Source organism: Crocodylus siamensis, chromosome 4 (assembly GCF_052110815.1).
Source record: "Crocodylus siamensis isolate JL-2025a chromosome 4, ASM5211081v1, whole genome shotgun sequence".
NCBI classification, from domain to species: domain Eukaryota; kingdom Metazoa; phylum Chordata; order Crocodylia; family Crocodylidae; genus Crocodylus; species Crocodylus siamensis.
This window is the reverse complement of record NC_143398.1, coordinates 203,464,005-203,487,110: the sequence shown is the minus strand read 5'-3', so window position 1 is coordinate 203,487,110 and position 23,106 is coordinate 203,464,005. Positions and strand designations below refer to the sequence as shown.

General features: G+C 40.4%; 1 protein-coding gene across 1 annotated transcript in view; it reads right to left on the bottom strand.

Annotated features, from left to right (window-relative positions):
- Positions 1-1,212: 1,212 nt before the first annotated feature.
- Positions 1,213-23,106, bottom strand: part of SP3 (Sp3 transcription factor) — a 41,487-nt gene continuing 19,593 nt past the window's right edge. Inside the window, exons 5-7 of the mRNA XM_090045452.1 lie at positions 12,218-12,410; positions 3,815-4,011; positions 1,213-2,972 (exon numbers count right to left, since the gene is read on the bottom strand). Of these exons, the coding sequence (XP_089901578.1) occupies positions 2,656-2,972; positions 3,815-4,011; positions 12,218-12,410 (707 nt within the window). The 3' untranslated portion in view covers positions 1,213-2,655. The remainder of the gene's footprint in view (positions 2,973-3,814; positions 4,012-12,217; positions 12,411-23,106) is intronic.

Sequence of the window (23,106 nt, the reverse complement as noted above, 5' to 3'; positions counted from 1 at the left end):
TGGGTGCATCTACACATTTGTTAACGCACTTTTGTTACTGTTCATTAAAATTTAGTTCCTCTGTGAGGTATTTAAAAATGTGCATTAGGCTGCCCTAAAACACAGTAGAGAAAGTGCACTTTTTTAGTGATACTTAAGGCACAGTAGCCTAATTTTACTGCTATTAGCATATTAGCATGATTTTTGATGTTATGCTCTGATGAGCAGTAAAATAGGCTACCATGGATTAAAGCACATGTGCAGACACTCCCAATATGGCTAAAACTGCTCCTTTCTCTAAAATCATTTCCCCTCCTCATCAGCCATGTTGACTGAACACCTGTTCACATGTGTTTGGGCTAACACAGTATTGATTCCTTTTTTCTTACAGGCTACTGTCACATTCTGGTTCTCTGTACAGGAAGTACTAACCTTTCAGTCAGAGGCACAAAACACCTTGATCACCTGCCTTGAATTTCTTTAGTTTGCTCCATCCGATATATTCAAAGTTACATTTTGGTCTGGCATTGATCTCTCTTTCAGTGCTTTCAAGACTTCTTCCCCTTTTACTCCACAAATTCAGCCTTCTTATACTGTACTCATTTTAGAGCCATGGACAACTTGGTTATTATCTGTAACCACTGTCATTACTTACTTTTCTTCACTCCAACAAAAGCTTCTCAGTGCTCCTCAATCTCTTTTTCCCAGGTGTCAGCTTCCCAGTCAGCCAAAAGGCTGAGGTATTTTTGTTCAAATCCCTTGAAACACTTCCCTATCAAGTATATTGATACATATAACTAATATGGTTCTTAAAATATGTTACCTTCTCTTTCATTTGGATGGAGACCACATTTTTGTGTCCTGCTGAGCACTGGGATAGGAAACTACCATATACATTACCCCCTGAAAAATACAAAATATGTATGCGGAAAATAGCCAAACCACTGAGTTAAGGGCTGCAAAAAAAAGATTAAAATGAGGTCTGCTCTTCTAGCATTGCTCCAATTTGTTACATTAAGCCCTTCGGGAGGCCACTTGTTAGGAAAGGACTAGATTGCCATTGCTGATCCTGCCTTAGTCAGCAGGCATTTCTGGAATCAAGTATAGCAAAATAGTCAAAAAAGATAAACAAGTAATTTCATTATGAACTTTGCTGAAAGAAAGTTAAGGCTATTTCAAGGTTAGCAAACTATACCCTGTTAATTAATGCAAAGGAATACAGTAAACTTCAAGTCAAAAGAAAAAAAAATAGTGTTTTATTAACTACCACACTGTTATAATACACTTTAAACGTACAATAAGGTAGCCTTTAAATCTGAGGTGGTTTTAAGAATAACAAATGAACAGATTTCCAAATGTTTGCAAATAGGTGAACTGCTATAATTATTGTTGTACATTTTTGGAAAATGGTATAGCACTTACAGACTGGCTATGTAACTTCATTTTGTACATTTTTCTATAATTGAAAATATAAACAGTAATTAAAAAATAAAAAGAAAAAATTCAGCATAATAAAAAACATATGTTTATCAGTTAAATGTACTGGATACATACAATTTTTAAGGGAAGAAGCAAAGGAAAGATGGCTGATATTTAAATGCAAGTTGACTAACCAAAAGCTAAACAACAAACAAAAAACCTTGTAAAACCCCTAGTACACTATGACTATATCCATATGGTTGGGAGTATTGTCACTATGGAAGTGATTTTCTGTTATATTTGCATATGTTATATTTTTACTGGTAATTTACATGATGGCTTTTAAGGCCCTGGCAGACAGATGTTTTGGAAACAAGATTTGATTAAAAAAGAAAAAAGAAAAAAAAATCACTGCTGAGACGCAATACACCTTATTTTTGGTCCTCCAATGTTCAAGAAAAAGGGATATATTCCACTAGAACATTTGCCTTACCACCCAAATGCCTCAACCTATACATTTTTAAACAATTTAATTTTTTTAAACATTGGTTATATTGCCCAACTTGGTTATTGAAAGAATATTAACAAGACATCATTTTGGCAAATTAAATCTTAAACATGGCTTTTCAACAGGATTTAAAAGGTGACTATCCCTAGAGTTCCATGTTAAAATGTAGTTTTCAAAATCTTACAAGAGTAATGCTTAAAATATTGTACATAGTTAACCTAATTAAAATAATTAGCTTCAAAATGACAAGTTGATGAGCTAAGTAAAGCCTACACTATGTAACATTTGCTTGGAAACTTGATTTGTCAGTTATGCATAATAAAAATTCCAGTCATCAAGAAAATTACAAAATTTCTTTTATCATAACATGATTTCTTTTCACTCATCAACTTCTTTTATCTTACAATAGATAAATACCAACATGTTCTCATTTTTACACTAAACCACACAGGATTGATGCATTTGGTTAGACTACCATTCCCATCGTTAAATTCATTTTTTAATATAACTTGGTAAAATTTCATCTCTTCTAGATTCCAAAAGTACCTACAAAACCCATGCAATTTTACCATTTTAATATACTATGGAATATCATACAAAGTAAGGCATTTCAGTGTCATGTATAACCAAGTTACTGTCAATCCAAAAATTTTTGCACATCAATAAAAAGATATCTAAGAACTTAGGAACAATATTCTTCTCACTACTGTATAAAAATAACCACAATTAATAGGTATTTTGTGTAATATTTACTCCATCGTCTCGTTTCCCGAAACTGTGACAAGCTGTAAAGGTATTTCAGTGTTGGTAAGAATATCTTGATTGCTGGTGCCAGATGTATTTACAGTTCCTATTCCTGAAACAGAACCTTGTTGAATATTTGCAAGGATAAGTGTTGTTCCTCCAGCAGTAATCAAAGTATCATCAGGTGTTGCTTCTACTGATGCCAGCACTGTACTGCTAGAGTGAATACCTTTTTTATTCTGATGTGTTTTAATGTGTTTGGCAAGGTGGTCGCTTCTCATAAAGCGTTTTGAACATTCTGGACAGACAAACTTCTTCTCACCTGTTACAAGGATAACAAAGAGAGATTGTTCTTAACATTAGTAAATATGTGCATAGATCACAAAAAAGTAGACTTAAATGTTCGAATTTCCGCAACCCTCAATGTTTAATAGAAAAGAAATTTGAATATCTTGAAACTGACCTTTTATTTTTTTTTTCAATTTTAACTAACTTATATTACACAAAAGGCCTTTTAAAAATAACTAAAAAAAATTAGTTTCCGTAATGAGTTTTAAGGTATCTGATTGGCAACTGATAAAGCATCATCAATAACCTGCTTCAGACCTGATGTGCTGCCTCTATAGTTTCATTTGCCTCTACTGGTAAACCCTCTTGCAGAGTCTGTACAACAAAGCACAGGTGAACTGTGAAACAGAAGTGTTTGAGACCGATGCAGATACTAGGCAGGAAAGATTATTATGTGGGAAGCACAGTCCAATGCACAAAAACTAGAGTTGCCTTTTATTTCCAAATTTTCTTTGCTTATATTAAAAAACAAGTTGCCTAAAATTGAAACAAAAGTTTAATTCTGGGTCAACCCTTTGAAACCAGGATGATTCACCAAAAATTCCCAAAGCTTTCAATATCAGGATGACAGAAAAGTTGGGGTTTGTTTGGGTTTTTTTGGAAATGCCAGCAAACCAAAAAAAAAAGAACTAGCCACACAGATCTAAATATTCCTATGGAAGAAAAAGACTATAGGCTAAATTTTGTTCTTTGATACAAGACCAGGGTTTACTATGAGGCCAATGGAATATTCTTTTATGCAAAAAAGAAAATGTCTGTAAGATGCCAAGCCTTATATTCCTGCAATAAAATTCATTAAAATCACAAATAGATAACCTGTGTGTGTCCTTCTGTGTCGCTGTAATTCATCACTGCGAGTGAACCTTTTACCACAGAACATCCAAGTACAAATAAAGGGACGCTCTCCAGAATGCCAACGGAGATGAGCTCTCAAATGTGAAGTCTTCCCATATACTTTTCCACACCCAGGTATGTGACAGATGTGTTGCTTCTTCTTCCCCAGATTGGCACCTCTGTAAGTAAAATAAAATAATTTAGCATGTCTATTTTGAGTTTCCTCAATAGTGTAAGTTCTATTTACAGGATTTAGAAAAAAGTGCATCCAAAGTGATCTGTATGCTAATCTGAAAGGTTCTCAGTTTGGTCCAAGTCCACATATGCCATAGGAAGCTGGACCTCAATTGTTAAACAAGATTGCTGAATTCTACAGCACAAAGAGACTGGGAAATTTAGCAGCAAGTTCATTTACAGGATGAAAGGTTGAATTCAAAGAAATAGGAAGTTCAAAAATATGAATCAGTACAGTAGCTTGCACTACTTGGATGTCCGTTTATTTTAAAATGCCCACCTTTTTGGGTTTTTAATATTCCAAAGCCTGACGTACTGGCCAAGGATAACCACATGGCAGAAGCTGGAGGTTTTGGCAGCTGGGAAGGGGACAGATGGGCCTTCTGGCACCTTGGGGAGGCTTAGGAAGCAGTTTAGGATTTAGGATAAGCATGACAGCTGAACAGTTCTGCTAAAATGAACAGTGGTGAAATAGTTAATGATACTACCATTTAAATTGTCGTATTTGGTTTGAGACTTAAAGCCCATTGAAATGAGTAAGTCAGTTCATATCTAATTATAATTTAAGGCTGTCATCACACACAGAAAAACAAATTTGCATTGTTTTATATTTTGCTCATGTTTTCAAGTTTTCTTCACAACAATCAAGTCTAGACATCTTTATCTGAAAGCATCAGTTCCGGACAATTCTGTGAAAATGATTTGGACTCTACAACAAATCCAATAGCCACAAAACTCCAGAATAAAACATAGTTCTAAATAGAGCTCACTGCAGGACTCATTTTAAGAGATGGGGAGGACAACTCCATCAATCAAACATATAAACATATGGTCCTATCTGGTTCCCAGTCAAGTTTCTGCTCATCTTTTCTGCTACCATCTCCAAATTTACAGCATCACACAAAATTGTTTTTTTTCTCTTCCTTCCTAAATCAGTTTACCTATTCGTTTCATCGTGATGATACTCAGTTGTGTGCATCTTCCATCAAAACTAATATCAACCAAGAAAATATTTTACTTCATCTTCATTTTTTTCAAAAGTGCCAAGAAAAAAAGTGACCCCTGCAGGTCAAAAGGAACATTCAAACATGCTTATCTCCTTCACCTTCCATCTCAACTGAAACATTCCATTCACTGGCAGCCTTGGTTTTATCTTTGACTCAAACTCACCTTTTCTTCCTATAGCCAATCAAGACGAGGCCACTGGCACACATGCATTTAATGGTGCAATGGGATCTGATCCCTGATCCCAAAAAATCACATCTCCTGCTACACCCATGTGCATGGCAGGATATGTGATTTTGAGATCAGGGTTCAGGTCCTGATTGTGCATTTTCTATTTGTCAGTGCAGGGCAAGCCCAAAGAACAGAATTCTGGGCTCCCCATGCACTGGCAAGTTGAAAGCTGGGTGCCTGCAGTGCAGCATGAACTGATACAGTCTTGGGACAGGGACCAATACTTTGGCTGATTATCAAACCCAAACTCCAGACTATGCTGGAGTTGATTCATAACTCCAGTGCAGTCCTGGAGGCAAGATCCTCAATCAGCTGACAGTCAAGTCTCAACCCGGAACCACACTCGAGTCAAGTTAAGACTAGAGCTGGCTCAGCTAATTGTCTGTCTCGGCACCAAGACTACACCAAAGCCAGCTTGGGACTCAGGTGCAGCCCCAGGAACCAGAGCCTAGTGCTCTGTGGATGTCAGAAAACTGTGAGAGCAGCCCAGCTGTATTCATGGTTTTAAAGGTGCCAATGCACAGGGACCTTGCGATCAGGAAACATCTCCCTGATTCCAGGAGAGAGTCGGGATGTGTAAAATGCCTTGTTCCCCAACTGCGTAGGAGCTGTGGGGTAAGACGGTCAACCTGCTGAGTTATGGGGAGCTGCAGGGCTCTCCACAACCTGGCACAAGAACCTACATTGCTCTTCAACCCCTGTAGGAGGTGTGGGCAAAGCGATTTAGCCTGAAACACCAGGTCACAGTGAGCCCCCACAGCTCCCCACAACCCAGTATCCAGTCCAGTTAAAGAGCTCCCCCACAGTTGGTACCCTGAAAAGAGCAGACTGCAGCTCCACCACCTAGCCATCAGCCTGCCAACATGGGGGAGCTGTCAACCCAGCCCCACCATGCAGTCCATTGTCAGGCTAAATATGTGGCAGGGTAGCCATATAATGTAAATTTGTGGAAAATTTTAGTAGCTGGTTTCCCCATTTTGCCATGCCATTAATTCTCTGAATGTATCACACAATTAGCAGGTTAACTGCATCCTAACAGTAACATCTGCCAAAGGCCTGAGTCACATCCGAAGTGAGGCTTCTAAATCTCCTTTAAGCCATCCACCCAAAACAGGATGAATAATGCTCATCACTCAGGCAATCCCCATTAAGCTAATTTTAGACACAGTTTTTAAGTGTCTATATTCCAACAACTGCTGCACCGGGGATAAGAAATGAGTGCCCTCACCTGACTCTGCATGCTGCCCAACAGATGCTGCTTTAAAAGGCACCACCAACTGTTGTGCAAGGCCCAACCAGCAGGAATGCTCTAAGAAAGACTGATGGACTGAACCTGCTGACAAGCTAGATGGACAAACTCCTAGTTCATGAAGCACAACAGGGTTCTGACTGGCAAGCCCAAAAACAGATATTTATATACCTATAAATCTGTTGGAAACTTGAATGCTAAAGGATGCTGAGCATCTCTTGGATTAGGCAGTAGTCCAGCAGGGGGGTTTGAGTATATAAATTTTGGACACAGATACAGAAGTCCTGTTTTGGACCTAGCCTTTAGTCTTCCTGTGTTTAAAGCAGGGCCCTACTTGTAAAATTGAGCTGATTATGCTTCCCTACCTCCTGGGATATTGTGGGGTTAAAATATGCTGAAGATTGAAAAGCTCTCAAATACTATGCTGATGGGGGGCAGATTAGAACTCAAATGGAAAGAGAGAAATGTCAAATTTAAGCCTGTAAGAGTTGTATCAGTATAGTCTCCAAATATGAAGTCAGATGCTACCTTTTCTTTCTCTAGTACGAGGGAGGGATGGTATTTACTGAAGGAGAAACTATTCATTTCTCTCACACTTATTCACTGTGTGGCCCCTTTTTATTCATTGCATAACATTTAAGCTTTACTTTAGACACAAAATTAAATTTCCCCATTGGCTTTTCTCATAAAAAATGCATGTCTCCATAAAATGAAAGCCATTCACAAACATTAACGAGTTTATCTTACAACACTCTTGTGTGGTGAACTGGCACTTTAACCCTCATTTTATAAATCCAGAAATGAGGCAACAAGAGATTAAGAGAAAACTTGTCAAACATCCATTAATTCAGAGTGCCCAGTTTAGTATGTCTAAGACCTTATTTTTCAGAACATTTTATATGTTGAAAGTACAGCACAGCTTGCTTCAACTGAAGTGATGAAAGCTCAGCACTTCTGAACAAAATCCAGTGCCAGTTTGCTCACGGTGAGTTCCCAGAAAAGGAGGGCCATGTAATTCATGGCCATCTGTGAAAAATCTGGCTTTAAGGCAAAGTACAGGTATCCAAAAAGCCCAAGCCTGAATTGATTCAACCTTTGCAGGCTAGTCTAACCTGTACAGACTGAACCAACAAACAAGTGAACAGACATTCACTTTTGATTCCAAAAATGCAGCCACATGCCTGCAGTAGGCCAGGCTAGAAGCCACGGGACACTAGAGCAAGCCCTCCCTGCCCTTTAGGCTGGAGGGAAGCTAAGCTGAGTGGGAGTGTGGCCAGGCTCTGGCAGGCTGAGTATGACTGGGGTGGGATTTAAACCCCAACCCTGGCCTGCAGGGACCCCAGCTAAGGTCTGCTCAGCTTTTTCCCTGCATGACTCAGAACAGCCTGGGACCCACCACTGCTGCAATCCCTCTGTGCATGTCCCCACCTGGGCATAGGGGCCATTTTGTTTCCCTCCTTTCCCCCAATCTGGCCTTTGTGCTTGGGCTGTCCCAAGTGAAAACTCTGGCCCCTGCACTGAGAAGGTGCAGCAGGATTGCCCCCTGGCTGGGAGGGGGGCTCTGAGGGTCCTGAACCATCCTGAGCCACGAGCAAAGGGAAAAGCCTGGCAGACCCCAACTGGGGTCCCTGCTGGTGTGAAAGAAGCAGCAGAGGGTTTAATGCCCCTCTGCCCGAGCCTGCTGTCTCACCTCCGCACTCCAGTGGGGAAAAGTCTGGCAGGGTCTGCTCCGCCCCCACCAGGCAGATTGGGCTGCACCCCCTGCACAGCCAGCCGTCACTGCTCCAGCTAGAGAGCAAGAGAGCAGGGCCAACCCTGCTCTGGTCCAGCAGACAGCACAACACAGCACAGCACAGCCCAGCCCACCCCAGGCCTGCAGAGCATACTGGGATGCTGGGGGACTGTGAACTAGGAAAGGGTTTGGCACAGAAGTTCCATAAACCAGTCTGAGCCAAATCAGTTAAGTCTGATACTACATTTAACCAGGTTTATCTTGAAGTAGTTTCAGCCATTTTGAAACTAGTTTATGTGCACTGAATTTATGCTCTATTCAGATTTTAATCAGTTTCTGATCACTTAAACTGGTTTATGTGCAACTTCTGCACCTAGTTTAAGTGACTTTTCTTCCTGAAGTGCTTCATCTAACTTATGCAACAAATGATGCATATGTCCATGACTGTATAACTCTGAACCATTCCCTGAGCAATAGTTATCCTCTTCCTCATTCAGGGCATAGGTCTTGGGGGGGGCGGTAATAACACAGCTTATTACATGATTAAAATTAATTTGCACAAGGAACTGAAACAACCTTAATTCTGGCATTTCTCAATGCAGAAACCATAACATTGCATTTACAAGGGTTTTTTTTTACTTAAATATTACTGCCAGGTTGTGGAAGGGGGGGTGTTGCTTTTTATGAAAGCAAACAAGTTCCATGTGTGAAACTATATTACACTCACACAAGTCATGAACAGGGCTAAGACCTTTATACCATCAGCACAGAATTCTATCACTAGAGTTAAATGAGAAGCTCTCAGCAGGTCTAGGCTGTTGTAGTCTGTCTTAATCATTAAGCTATAAAGAGAGACATGTCACCAGTTGTTTATGAAACAAGATAAATACTAAAAGCTCAGGGTCTGGAGGGGAGTTTTCTTGAGTGGTTATAGTTAGGTCCATTCCTTCCTCTGTATTCCTCAGTCTGACCTTTCATGACAGTCACTTACAACAGTAACCTGTCCCTGTTCTCCTCTTCTGCTTCTAGTTTCCCTCCTATGCACTCTTTCTTCCTACTGTTCCTATTTCAGTTTTCTTGTCATGATCTCCCTACTTGCCTTCCACAGAACAATTCCAGACAAACTACTCTTACTTCTCCCACAGCTACCATCTCAATTCTTCCTATACCTCAGCTCTGCAATCCAGGTTAAGTCCCTATTTTTACCTCTACTACCAGTGCCTCAGAAGATAAGACACTGAAAGCTCTTCCCCTTTCTTCACTTTCAGTTACTTAGTGCTACAACCAGCCCCAATGGATGCATGGATTTCTGCATGGAAATCTCTTCTCAGACACTGCTACACTCAGATGAAGCATGCTCTATCACCCTAAAGGGGATGATGCATACAAAATGCTGCTGGTGCAATAGACTACGATAAGCACGTGATCAAGGAACTTATCTGTCACACCCTAGCAAATACCTACTGCATACACTTTATTTTTCACAAGCTTATTTTGTAGGACAACTTTAATTATAGACATTGCTGCTATTCATAATTAAAGTTGTACCATATCATTTTTTACTTTAAACATCATTGTCTTCAATAATTATGGCTATCTTGTGTAACATATGTTCCTTGCAAACACAGAAGACAAATAAGCAAGACTTGACAGCAGAAGTAGCCACGTTAAGTTAGCTTACTCCAGTCCTTATAAGGAATGTCAGGATGTCAACATACTCTCCAAATGGAACCAAGTAACTTACATTAGACTTTCAAATAAGCAAGATGCCCATTTTCAATGATTATGTCCAAACACTTGCCAAAACAGACAAATTCCAGAATTCTAAAAAACAGCCTTTGCACAAGTTTTAAATACAATGTTCTTCTAGGTATTTCCACATGAGAAAGATGCACATTAAGACCTTAATGTCACACATTAATGCCTTAATTTCAAAATGTCAAAAGAGCTATGTACAAGAAAAAATAAAGTGCAAAATTAATACCATCAATTTTTTATATCATGCCTGGCACTACAGGGAATCAGTAAGAAATTGCAGGAAACACAGGACTTAGTCAAATCCTTGCAAATCACATATAGGCAATTTCTTCATACAGATACAGCAACAAACTTGCATACATCACCCTCACTCACACTGGGCACATCTGCACATGCAATTAACATGTATGAATAAACTCCAGAGTTCATTGTTCCTGGATGCCGTTTCTTCACGTACACTTGGAACTGCACCAAGCTGAGTCGGGTCACAGCAGCCCCAGCTGGCAGGGAGCCCCAGGGGCCAGCCTTCCAGTTCAGGACTGTTCCCCCTGGCTCAACATGTGGCGGAGGGGATGGGGCATGAGGGTGCTTCAATACGGGGCTACCTGGCAAGCAGCCCCCGCACTGTAGCATGCTCCATTTTTATGGAGTAAAAAGCTCCACAGCAGGATTGTACTCGTATTTAAAAATTCTATCCTGCTGTGGAGTAAATTGGTTTACTCCAGCTGATGGGGGTGCATGTGTAGATGTGCAATGTTTACTGTGCAGCTAATTAGTCTACTGTGCAGTAAATGTCTTCTGTAGATGTGCCCACAGAAGGGTACCTTACTCCAAGGGTAGTTCCATTTATTTCAGTGGGAAAGTGTGAAGTAGCATTTGCCTTTTTAGTATGACAAGATCTGTCCCTTAGGCACCCTCTACATGAGCAGTTAAAGGCACAACGGGATCAAATGTATGATCTGCATAAGTGCACCTCCTGACATGGCACACATGTGACTGAGGAAGTGTGACTGTGTGATCACGCATTAAATCCCATCGCATCTTATTGCTGGTGCAGGGAGAAGTCGATCCCAGGCTACCCCTGCACTGGCAAGAAACAAAGTCCTACAGTTGTTAGCGTCTTCAGTTGAGGGGCTCCCAGCAGAAAGGGAGCGCCATGCACTCCTGGGGTTAGGGGATCCTAACAGTTGCAATCTCCCAGCCTTGCGGGCATGTGAAACACCTGGGCTGCAGATTGTGTCAGCCATGATCCCCTAAGCCTGGGGTTTCATTCACCTAAGCCTTGGGGATCATGGCTACCACGATCCCCTAGACTCAGGGGTTCAACTCACCCCTAAGCCTGGTAGATCACAACAGCCACAATCCCTCAGACCTGGGCACAATGCAACCCTGTGGCTGAGAACTCCCAGCTACAGGGGGAGACCCTGCTACATGTGCAACTTAAAGCTCAACAATAACCAGTTATTACACATTTTCGAGGTCTAACTTTATAGCTGGTTGGAGCTTTTTATGGCATGATTTCATAGATTTCACAGACATTAGGGCTGGAAGAGACCTAGGAAGATCATCGAGTCCAGCCCCCTGCCCGAGCGGCAGGAAGTCAGCTGGGATCATAGGAGCCCAGCAAAATAAGCAGCCAATTTTCTCTTGAAGGTGTTCAATGTAGGTTCTTGAACCACCACCAATGGCAGGCTATTCCTGACCTTGGGGGCTCAGACAGTAAAGAAATTATTTCTTATATCCAGCCTGAAACGGTCTTGCAGCAGTTTATAACCATTCGACCTTGTCATCCCTTGGCGTGCTCTGGGGAACAAACGTTCCCTCAGATACTGGTGGTCACCCGATAAACTTTTGGGGGTCATCAGATCACCCGAGCCTGTGCTTTTGCAGGCTAAAGAGCCCCATAGCTCTCAACCTGTTGGCGTAAGGCAAGCCATTCGTCATAAGGTAAGTCTGATAGCTAGTTTGCAGGTATATCTGGTCTTAAAAGATATTTGCACAATTAAAAAATCATGCAATTAACTGGTTATGTGCAAACACAGAAGTCTCGGCAATGTTTTACTTACTACACAAGCTTAATGCCTATAGATTTCCCCACTATAACCAAGTTTTCAATTTTTCCTCATCATTTGTGTCCATTCTAATATGTATTATGCTGAAAATAATATGTGCATACCTCCCACCGCCTTCTTTACAGTTGGGACAGGTGCAAGCTACACGTCGTAATCTTTTTCCTTCTTGATGCGGTTGGTCCCCTTCCTCATCTACCACCTGTACTCTCAGATGTGTTAGATCATTGGTATTCAGTGTAGAATCACCACCGAGCTGCCACTCTTCTGGATCAGGCTCCTCTTCTTTAATCCTAATATCTAAGGCAAAGAACAAACATAGATCTGTAAGTAGCCCATTAAACAGAGAGAAGGAAACCATAATGATCAAATCTCTTTCACTGCTGAGAGTGCTGTGTGTCAGTCAAAAGTCAACAGATTTTAGTGCATACCGACATTGCTGCTGTGCCCTTTGTAGCCTATTCTGTATTTTAAAAGCATATCCAACTAGAAATTTCAAAGAGGAAGACAAAACAAGAACAAATTTTAAAACTTAAGGTTGAACTGCTCTTGGTAGCAAAAATCACCACCAAGACTGTATCTTTTGCTTGCAGGTTTAAGGTGGGGGAAGGAAAGTGAGAAGAAATAAAATAAGTTTCATGCGTCTTCTACTCCGTACTCAATATTATTTTAAAAAAGACTGGTTTTCAGAGATACTGAATTAGTAAAGTTCAACAAGAAGTAGGTAACATTCCTGGGTGAACCTATGTAATATGCAAATGCAATAATGTATACAAATAACTAAGGACATTACATGAAGGACACAGTGTTCATTTTGATTTTATAAAAGGAAAACAATGCATTAAAGCAAAAACTAGAATTTGACATAGCAAAGACCATGAAAAATCCAACCTCTCCTTGGTTTTTCTCTATACTTCTGTTTTCAAACCAAGACTGAATGAAATTCCGAAAGATACACTTGAGAGCAAATCAACTACAAATTAAATTTTTGTTTTCAATGCCACACCAAGGGCTACCCTAGATTTCCAAAGATTCCAGAAGATAATAGTGTACTAAACAACTCTCCTACATATTTCTCCAAAAACAAAATGAAAAAAAAAAAAAGCTATTGCTGAAATTGCTCAAGTTTAAAAAGAGGACTTCCTGGCTAAGGACAAGTGATGCATTTACCCTAGGTCATTAAAACATCATACTACTACTATATGGAAACAATCTTAAGCAACAGACCCAATGCCTACCTACCTTCACTAATCACAAGGGACAAGAATACAGTTCCCAAGTTTACATGCACCTCCTGAGCCTTAAACAGAGGCAATAGTTAGACCTCATCTAGAAAATATACTGCATGCTTTCCTCTCCATTCTGGCATCTGCCCCTAAAAAGGCAGTTAGTCTACAAAGATACATTTCTTATTATGCACAAGATAACAATATATCCAAGTACTTTTATACAATTGGATACTTTTTTTTTTTTAAATTACATATAGTGAATTTACTTTCTAGAAGAACCAGTACTAACCAGTTCAGCTACATATATGCACCACAAACATTCCACAGAATGCAGCAAGCACTACATGTATTACTAGTTATGGCATAAAATCAATATACTGTACTTAATGTTTTACGACATGCACAATAAAACTGAAATACTATAAAATGAACTACAGCAACACTGATTTAATGAGAAATAGATTAATAGCGACTGTATTAGGATCTCTTTTTTTTTTTGTCAAGCTATTTGTTGTTTTGATCCTTCACATTTTATTTTTTTAAGATAACTGATACACTTACTTAATTTCCTGCACTCCAGGTTTACTCTATGTATACTTTCACTTCAAAGAGTCACACTGACCATCTACAAAAACATTATATTCAAAAATGTTTTTGAAACTTCAGTTTCTTCTAAAACACATACCAGAGCCACTATAGATTTGAAGTGTTTTTGATTTATAAAAAGCAATCCTAAAGTACTGTTTATCTATTTACATCATCAGAAATTCAATAGTATGTTTATAAATCTAGGAAGCTAGTTTTATTTCTGAGATTTTTAGGAAACTTATCCAATACAATTTCCACTACAAGCATATAGTTAACTTGTTTCTTTTTTTGTCTCTTCTTCCATTAGGTTCTACAATGTGCTATATGCCCTTTTTCTCCATCTATTGAGCCTTTCTACAAGACTACAGACTAGCAGAGCCATAGCACATTCTGTTATAGGCGTGTTGATCAATTTTTGTGTACACAAAACCCATACTTCAACCTGTGTCTGTACAATCATCCCCCTCCCCCTTCCTCACCAGCTTGCAACTTATTTGCTTTGTTTTGTTTAAGGGTTCTCTTTCCTTTAGTGCTCTTATTTCCTACCTAAAAAGGAAATAAGGAATCTCTGGTTTCATGTGCTGCTGGGCGGCCACTCCTTGTCTTCCACCAACACCTCCCCACTCCCTGAGCCCCCAGCCAGCTCCCTGCAGGAGTACTCACCCAGCCAGCAGCACATGGAACCAGAACAGCACTATCAGCCCTTAAGGGGACCCGCACATGGAGGTGCCAAGCCCAGCTGGGCCAATAGCACTGCCCGCAGTCTGCATGCTGCCAGCCAGGCAGGCACTCCATGTCCTTAACCAACGCCTCCCCACACCCTCAGCCCCCAGCCAGTTCCCACAGCCACCCTCCCCTCCAGCCCTGCCTCAAAATCCCCCAGCCCCCTGCAAGCCCAACTTACCTAACCTTACAGGCTCCCGAAGGAACGCGAGTCAGAGGCAAGCCCTGGGACTGACTAAAAGCCTCAGGCCCTGCCCTCCCCCCTCACACTCTCCCTCCAGGCAGGGCTGGGGGTTTTCTGCCCTTTTTACATTCAGCTCTTGCAGGCTGAAACTCTACCAGCCTGCAGAGCTCTTTGCAAAAGCAGGAAATTCTCCGGTTTGTCTGCTAAAAAGGTAAAATCCACCTTTTCTGATAAAAATGGGAAATCCATGGTTTTCTCTGTTTTTTCCATGGGAAATGGAAAACCCAGATCTCTGCTCATTACCATATAACAAGAGATACTTCCTCCATAGTCGTCAGCTAATGCAGTAGATGGTTTACATAATAAAAAAAAAATACTACCACTGACCTCCTACAATTCTTTCATTGCCTTTCCCCTCATATTTTTCCTCCATTCCTCATCTATCTCCCTGGTCATCTTCACAGAATTTGTCTCATCCCCTTCTGCACTACTGTTTCCCAATTTGCCTGACCATTCTGAACCCTTTTAAGGTCCTCCTTGCCATTTTCAGCATAATCAAAAAGAATGACAGAACAGCACAGACCCTCATGATAAGTTTCATATTTTTGATGGCAGAAACATTGTTGGTGAACTGATAACATCAAGCAGGAAGAAGCAGAGGTAGATGTGAAAAGGGAAAAATAAGATTCTTAAGAATCTCTAATAAAATTACTGCATTATCTTGAGATTTAGATTTTACAAAAGATAAAAAAAAACCCTAAAAATTGAAGTCCAAACAGAATAATACCTTCACTGCATTTCTAAGTTATATAAGGCAGGTGAAAATTGCTACCACTATGCTAGGAATTGCAGGCAGCAGATCTGGCTGAGTGGGGAAGCCCCTATAGCAGCTGCCCAAGGTGGCTGGAGAGTGCAAGCAATTCAGGCTGGGGTCTTTAGGGCTGTGAGCTAAGGGTGGGAGCTGCGCACTGGGGCCCACCCAATCCAGCATACCATGTGCCAGGGTAAATCCATCATGCTAGAATTGTGGCCAAGTTATTACATGGTTTGGTAGAGTTGGAAGACAATTCAGGACCCCACGCATGGTAGCTACATAGGCACATAGTTAGTGTATACTGACACAATCCAAGATGTGTAGTTAATATCATGCAGTCTGTGTTATGCTGGGATAATGCAGCTATAAATTTTCAATTCAATGCCATGGAAAGAAGAGAGATGGGACCCAATGATAACTGCACTGGTACAAAGATGCAAGATTGTAAGAAATACTTAGTCAACGGTTTTAGCATAAGGAGTACAATTGCTGGGATGGGAAATATTCAAAGACCTCAGCAGATGTCATGAGTCTGTGTGGAAGGAGAAAACTCAAGCCATCCCTCGATCCCTACTTCTAGCACATGGTCTCAGCCAACTCTCTTCGTACAGGTGAAGGTCAGTAATAGTTTCAATGTAGATGTCCCTTGACCATATGATGGTGTTAGGTACCATGAGGCACTTCAGCAGTTTTGAGGAACAATGAGGTGCTCTCAGGATGCTCTCGTTGCTGGGCTCTGAGGTTTTAACTGCCCCAAAAATCAGCGTCTGCACGATCACATCATATCCCTTCTCCCTCGGGATAAACCAGTGGCCTGTACACGGGGAGCCTTCACTCCTGGGATTCAGCAAAAGCCTACCACTGGTACTCAAAGGGGACCGTAACATTGATCAACAGGATCTTTTTATTGTCTTCATCCGTTACAACAAAGTCCAAATGCAGATAGCTGTCTCAGCCTGGGACAATGTGCTTCACAGCTACTGTCCTAACCGACACAGAAATGGCCTTCACCAGTCAGTTCTCTATGGCGATGTGGCAGAACTGCCATGAGGCTTGCAGACATGGGGCTCTGAGAAAGTGAACCAGGGTCTCACTCTCATAGCCATACCTCTGGCATCTCTAGTCTCAGTGGCTACAGCAGATAGTGCCATTGAGTGAGACACAGTTAAGACAGGCATAATGGATGAAATGCCAGTCTGTGAAGGCTCTGCTGGCCCCACTTCAAAGTGACCTCAAAGACTGTACCTGGTCAGATTTCATCTTCAAATTTTAAATGTACTTGACCTGAAAAGCATCCTTCAGGAATGTTTCTAGGCAGGTCCTGACTCTAAGTGGAAGAGAGAGGGGGGAAACTGTATGGTGATCTGGTTGGCTGGAAGCAGCAAGACCCCTGACTCTCTTTACACCAGGACCAGCATTAGTCAATACACTTCCCAGGATATCAGGTGGAATTGTAGGCTTGATTCCACAGCAAGGCAAAGTATTTGCTGTCTCACCCAAACTCACCCTCCAGTGATCCACTCAGGAATCTGGCCCAGTCCTTATTGATTGGTGACCTCCTTTGGTAGTCTCTTTTAGAGCACTACTATGATGCAGCTCACCAATTTGTTGGGAAGGTCAGGCAGCAGAAGGCATGGATGACTACTGTAATGTTGCAGAGGTCTCCCATGTGAGGGATGGTGACACCTGTCAATAAGGGATGTACAGGATCTTGTTGCTAGCCCACAGAGGCAGGTTCATCCACTTCTTTACACTTTCTTAAGAGATGTCTCGGGGACTGCAGAGCCTCTCTGGATGAACAAGATGTGAGGGAGGGGGAAGGTATTCAAAGTATCAATCTAAGGGCCAGCAGGGAGGAGCTGAGTTTGTGGCATCCTGCCGTACCTTGAGGATGTTCTCTTCTGGCATCCGTTTCACCCAGTGGGCAATAGGTATGCCCAGATGGAAGCAGCTGTCACTCCTGCAGATGTCTCATAGGCTCTTCCTAGGTTTTGATGGTGGTGGCCAGGACAGAGCTTTTTCTGCAATCACTATGCAGGGAGGCTTCCAAATTGGTGGAAGGAACTCTAGGGAACATAATCTTGCAGTACTGATGAACCTGACCCAGAGCTTATTGAACTCAGTGAAAATACTCTCATCGACTCAAGTTGGCTTTGAATCATGCCCTAAATTTCTGAAGCTTTCCAATTGCTAGTTGGGAAGCTATAATCAAAATGTCTTAACAGGACTTAGTAGGTAATGTTCACACTTATCTTAATAAATGACACATTAGTACTTAATTAAGGTTCTAACAGGCTAAGATACAGCAAAAAACATTTTCTTTTGACGTAACCAGCATTCCCTCTAAGCTGTGTGGCATGCTGTAATTCAAAGACTTAATTCAGCGAAGTCTACAGCGAATATTATGTGGGAAATCAAGAGATATCATCCTAAAAGCCTCTTCTGGACATTTTTTTTGCTTAGATTCAGCCTAAATTGATTGTTCTTCATCCATGACCTGATCTCATTTAAGGATTGGGCCATCTTGAATGGCCTTGTCCTATCCAAATAAAATGACAGTGTTCTGAAAACATCCAAAAAGTACAGTCACCTTTTGCAAGTGGTGGGATCCAGTCTACAGAATTTGAAGATAAGTAAACTGATGCAGAAATCTGAAGTCATAGTGGGCAGAAACTTCAGGCAAGGCAAGAAAGTTATTCTAGTAACTGGCTTCCAAAAGGGCTATATTCACCACCTTGTGATAAAGAGAAGGTATATCTACTGGCTCAAAAACTGACCCACCAGTTTCTTTCTCATTAAGGATCCAGGATGGGTGAAATTCTGAAGAGATGGGAAAACATGGCTGATTGCAGATGTAAAAGAAATACATTTTAAAAATTGTGTTTTACTTCCCTGCACCGAGTCCCATACAAGCCCAGAAGTTCCACACTGTGTATGTACTGGCTAGCCCTCAAGGAGACTGCTTCTTTTGAACCATCAGCTGATCGAGATGCATTCCTCACCCCAGAGGGAAATGTCAATGTCTAGTCTTTGTCAGTAGAGGTACTGACAACCTGCTGTGAACAAGGATGGGTTCTATCCGCTAGTCTAATGAATTAGGACGTTGGAAGTCTGATCTCTCAATCCCTGTTGTGCCTCTGGCCAATATACAGATTTCAACAACCTTGCAAAGTTTCGACATAGTGTGCAACATACTTTTATGCTGATCTGAACACCAGAAGTCTTCACTAGTATGCTGGTAGGAGTCCAGAGATTGCTAAGGAGGTCACACTTCATCTAAAACATCTGCTGAGGAAGGTATACTCTCACCAACTTGGAAATTATACCCAAAGCTGAGGTCGGTATAGGATTTTTCCCTACTGACCCTGAGTCCCAGTGCAAAAAGGCTTAGGATCTTCAGAAGCAGTTCAGCAATCTTTGGTTGGGATTTGTCCCTTTACATCCAGCCATTTAAGAGGCCTGAATGCCTTGTCTTCTCAAAGGAGCAGCCACCATATCTAGAACACTGGGGAACCCTCCTTAGTGCCACAGAATGACCAGTGATGTTCCCAACTAGAAATTTAGATACACTGTGGTCACAAAAGTATTAAAATATGAAAACAAGTATATTTGTGGTCAAGAACTTAGAACCTGCCCACAGAATCCAATAAAAGGATTACAGAAGCAAAAGTATCTAATAGAATCTGAAGCAATAAACTAAGGTGTTGAGAATAAAGACAGAGGGTGCATCTCCAGCCTCCTTTGTTTTGTGAAATAAAGGAGTAGAAATAAAATCTCTTACCTCTGTACATGAGGAGCACTTTCTCTGCTCCTCACTGGATTTGAGGTTATCCAATCCTGAAACTGGGACAGGTGGTAACCCAAAGTGAGAATTAAACGGAGAATGGACAGGCCAGACTTACAGCATTCATGTCAAAACTAACAAAAACAAAAACCAACCCCATAAAAACTAAAGTAGAATTCAGTCAGCTATGACTTAAGAAATATAGTCACTAAGAGGTTCCTCTGACTGGCTATGGCCGTCAGAAGCAATCAAATTCAACCTGTGACTAACCCTGCCCTGAGGGGAAAGAAAACACCTGGAGCATGAGTATAGTCCCAATAGGCACTAGCAATCAAAAGAATCTGATTTCATACACATGGGTCTTACCGGTACCAAAAGCAGAATCTGTGTGGACAATTGCTCAAAGGAAACAATCCAATCCTATTCCATAGTAGCTAGCTGCAGAAAACTTAGTTAAGCAAGCTTTTTATTAAATCTTAAATGAAAGGATTCATCACCTACAGTTGGATGGCCAATGAAACCCAATAAGTATATGCCCTCAAATTCTGCATTTTATCATCAGTTTTGAAAATAAATACAGAGTCGAGAATGTCCTTCAAATAAGATGAAAACAGTTTATCCTATATTACAATCCTTATAGTATCTTAAACAATTATTTCCCCTCAGTTTAAAAGGAAAAAAAAGCAAGATCAGACTGCTACAGTTTTATAACAAACTCACTCAGTGGGAAGTCTATTTAAAGAGGGATACCATCATATGACTTACCATAAACAGTTTAAGAGAATTATATTTTATCTTTCACTTAATTCATTGATTCTTACTCTATATACACTCAGACACTCCTCACCAATACTGAATTAAGAGCATGTGCTTTCCTCCAGAACCTCCAGGAAAATGTCTTAGGAAAATTACTTAAACTGAAATTTATGAGGCAACAAATATCCACATGATTAAAAGAGAGAGAACAGAGAAGGGTTAAGATGAACCATGTTTGGTGTTAACTGGTGTAAGGTCCAACTAAGGACTCCTGTGAATATCGTGAAAGCAGAAAACTGCTTTCTAAGCAACATTTCTTGTAAAAGGCTCTTAAGTTTTGAGAGCATTAGCGTCATAAATGTATATGTACGTATCCCATTATTCAATCTTATTACCAAAACATTTAATTTTGTTTTGTAAAGCTACATCTTATGTAAATAATATTAGCTCTCTTGTTTTTGTCAACGTACACAAACAAGATGCCAAAATGTTTCATATTCACAATGTGTAACCTGGTTGGCAAGGGAAAAAGGGCACTTGGTACACTTTTCATTTGATCAAGTATTTACCCAGAGAACTACTGCCCTTTTGGGATCAGTTTTCTTTAAGAAACATTAGACTATCCTACATTTATGTCCATGTGATAAGATCCTAGGCCCTAGCAGGGATGGGATTAAGTCTCCTCCATGCATGGACAATCACTCTTGCACTCTACTAACCAGCAGGAGTTGATCAGCAGGTAGGAATGATGAGGTGTATTAATGTCAGCAGGTAGCTGAATCTCTGAACAGTGGTTTATATAAATCTACAACAAGTACTGGGAGGAGCAGTGGGAGGCGCTAGAATTTAAGAGCAAAGCAGTATTTTGCTTCTTCCTTGAAGATTTATTTACTTTGAGTTTTAAGTTGATTGGGAAAAACCTTTTGTCTTTATATCAAGACCTAGTTAGCAAATATTATAGCTCCATTTTTAAAGTAAGATGAACCTGACAGTTGCTCACTACCAGCCTAAGCATATATAAAACTTTTGTTAAGATAATACTGTTTCTTTCCAACTGGCTTCTTCAGAGGTTTCTGGCTTCTTGAGACACCAGAGTGCCATTAGACAATAAAGGAAGAGCTAATAAGGAGCAAAAAACCTCAAAATCAGAACTGGTCAAATTGTATTCACTTCAGGGAATAAACATTCCTAAACTGGTGTTCAGGACACAGTAACTGATAGGAAAGACTTGATTTTGTGTAATTCACTAGCCAGTTAAAGAGAAGTCTTAACAGAAGTCAATAAAGATTTTCTGACTCCATGGTACTAGAGTTCTTCTAAAATTCTCCAAGCCTTACAAAAATAGCTTAACACACAAATTCCAAGTTTGCACTATGTCTAAGTACCCTGTGCTTTTTTGTAAACACAAAGTTATTTTATATATAAAACTCCCTCCAACAGTACATTATAAAAACAAGATGAGCAAAAATGAATGTTTTAAGGGCGACTGAACTGTGAAGCAGAAAGGTAGCCTTCAAATAGATCTCTCTCCTTATTTCACAGGGCATACAATATTACATTGTTAAATTTTAGTACAAGGAGTAGTTTTTCTCAAGCTTAATTTCTAATTAAGGTTAACAGAAACAGAAATCCAGAATGTAAGTAAACTACATGCATATCTTTTTGTCCTTTACCGAAAATTTGCTGTAGGCTTTTCCTCACTTGTTCTGCAAGCTAACTTGAATAACAAAACTACTACTTCAGGCCTCTATCTTTCAGGCCAAAAAAGCAGTCCCTCTCCTTCCAATCCTAATTCTCATTCCCCTTATGAACCATTTCTACTTGTGTAATCTTCAGGATAGAATAAAGGTGCCACGCTGCAACAGAGAATTATGAGTAAAAAAGCAAGCAAGAAAGAACACTGAAACATGGCCACAGAAAACAGAAGTAAACAGAGATTTTATTTTTCTATACACAGTTTTAATTTTATTTTCTTTTTTAATACTAAATAGAATAGCATGTATGTCTGAAAAACTTTAAGTACCAAAGAGAAAAATATTAGTTATAATTCTACTTTTTGAAAGTTACTGTAGAGACACAGACAACAAATAGTAAGGATTTAATTTTTATCATAATCATTATTATTTGTGAATTGGTGGGGAAGAATTGTATGAAATGTGAGGAAGGGACAGATTTTTTTTTTGGTTTTCCTAAACAATTTAGATGAAGGATTAGTAAAATAAAGACTACTAATCCACTATCAGATGAAGAACAAAGGTGGCAAAAAGGATAATGAAGGAGATAATCATCCTAGGTGCAGGGAAAGAATAGGTTAGAGGTTACTTGGAAAAACCAGATGTTTTCAAGTGTGCGGAGATAGACAAGATTCACCCTAGAGTATTCACATCTATGGCTGAGGTAATTTCAGAGCTACTGGCTATATTATCTTTGAGAATTCATGACTGTCAGGGAGGTCCCAGACAAGCAGAAAAAGGAAAAAAACGTGCCCATCTTTAAGGGAAGGAGGAGGATCTGAGATATTACAAACCAGTCATTCTGACCTTGATACCAGGAAGATACTGGGGTATGCCATCAAGAAATCTACTTCAAAGTACCTAGAGGATAATGGATGCATCTATATGTGCTATTAAAGCGACCCAATAAACTCTAGCACAGCTCAGACCAGAGTCAGCTGCTCCTGGGCATAGGCTCTGCACATGCGCCTGGGACCGCAGCAGTCTGAACTAGGGCGGAGAAGCCCCAGGCTCTGGGTGGCATTATCAGGCAGCAGAATGGCTGGCTGAGGCATAAGGATGCTAAAGTACGGAGCTGGGTGGCAGGCAGCTCTTGTACTTTATCACCCTTCTGCCTCAGACAACTCATCATCATCAACGCATACATTTCAGTGCATGTAATTATTCTGCTGTAGAACAGCGCTG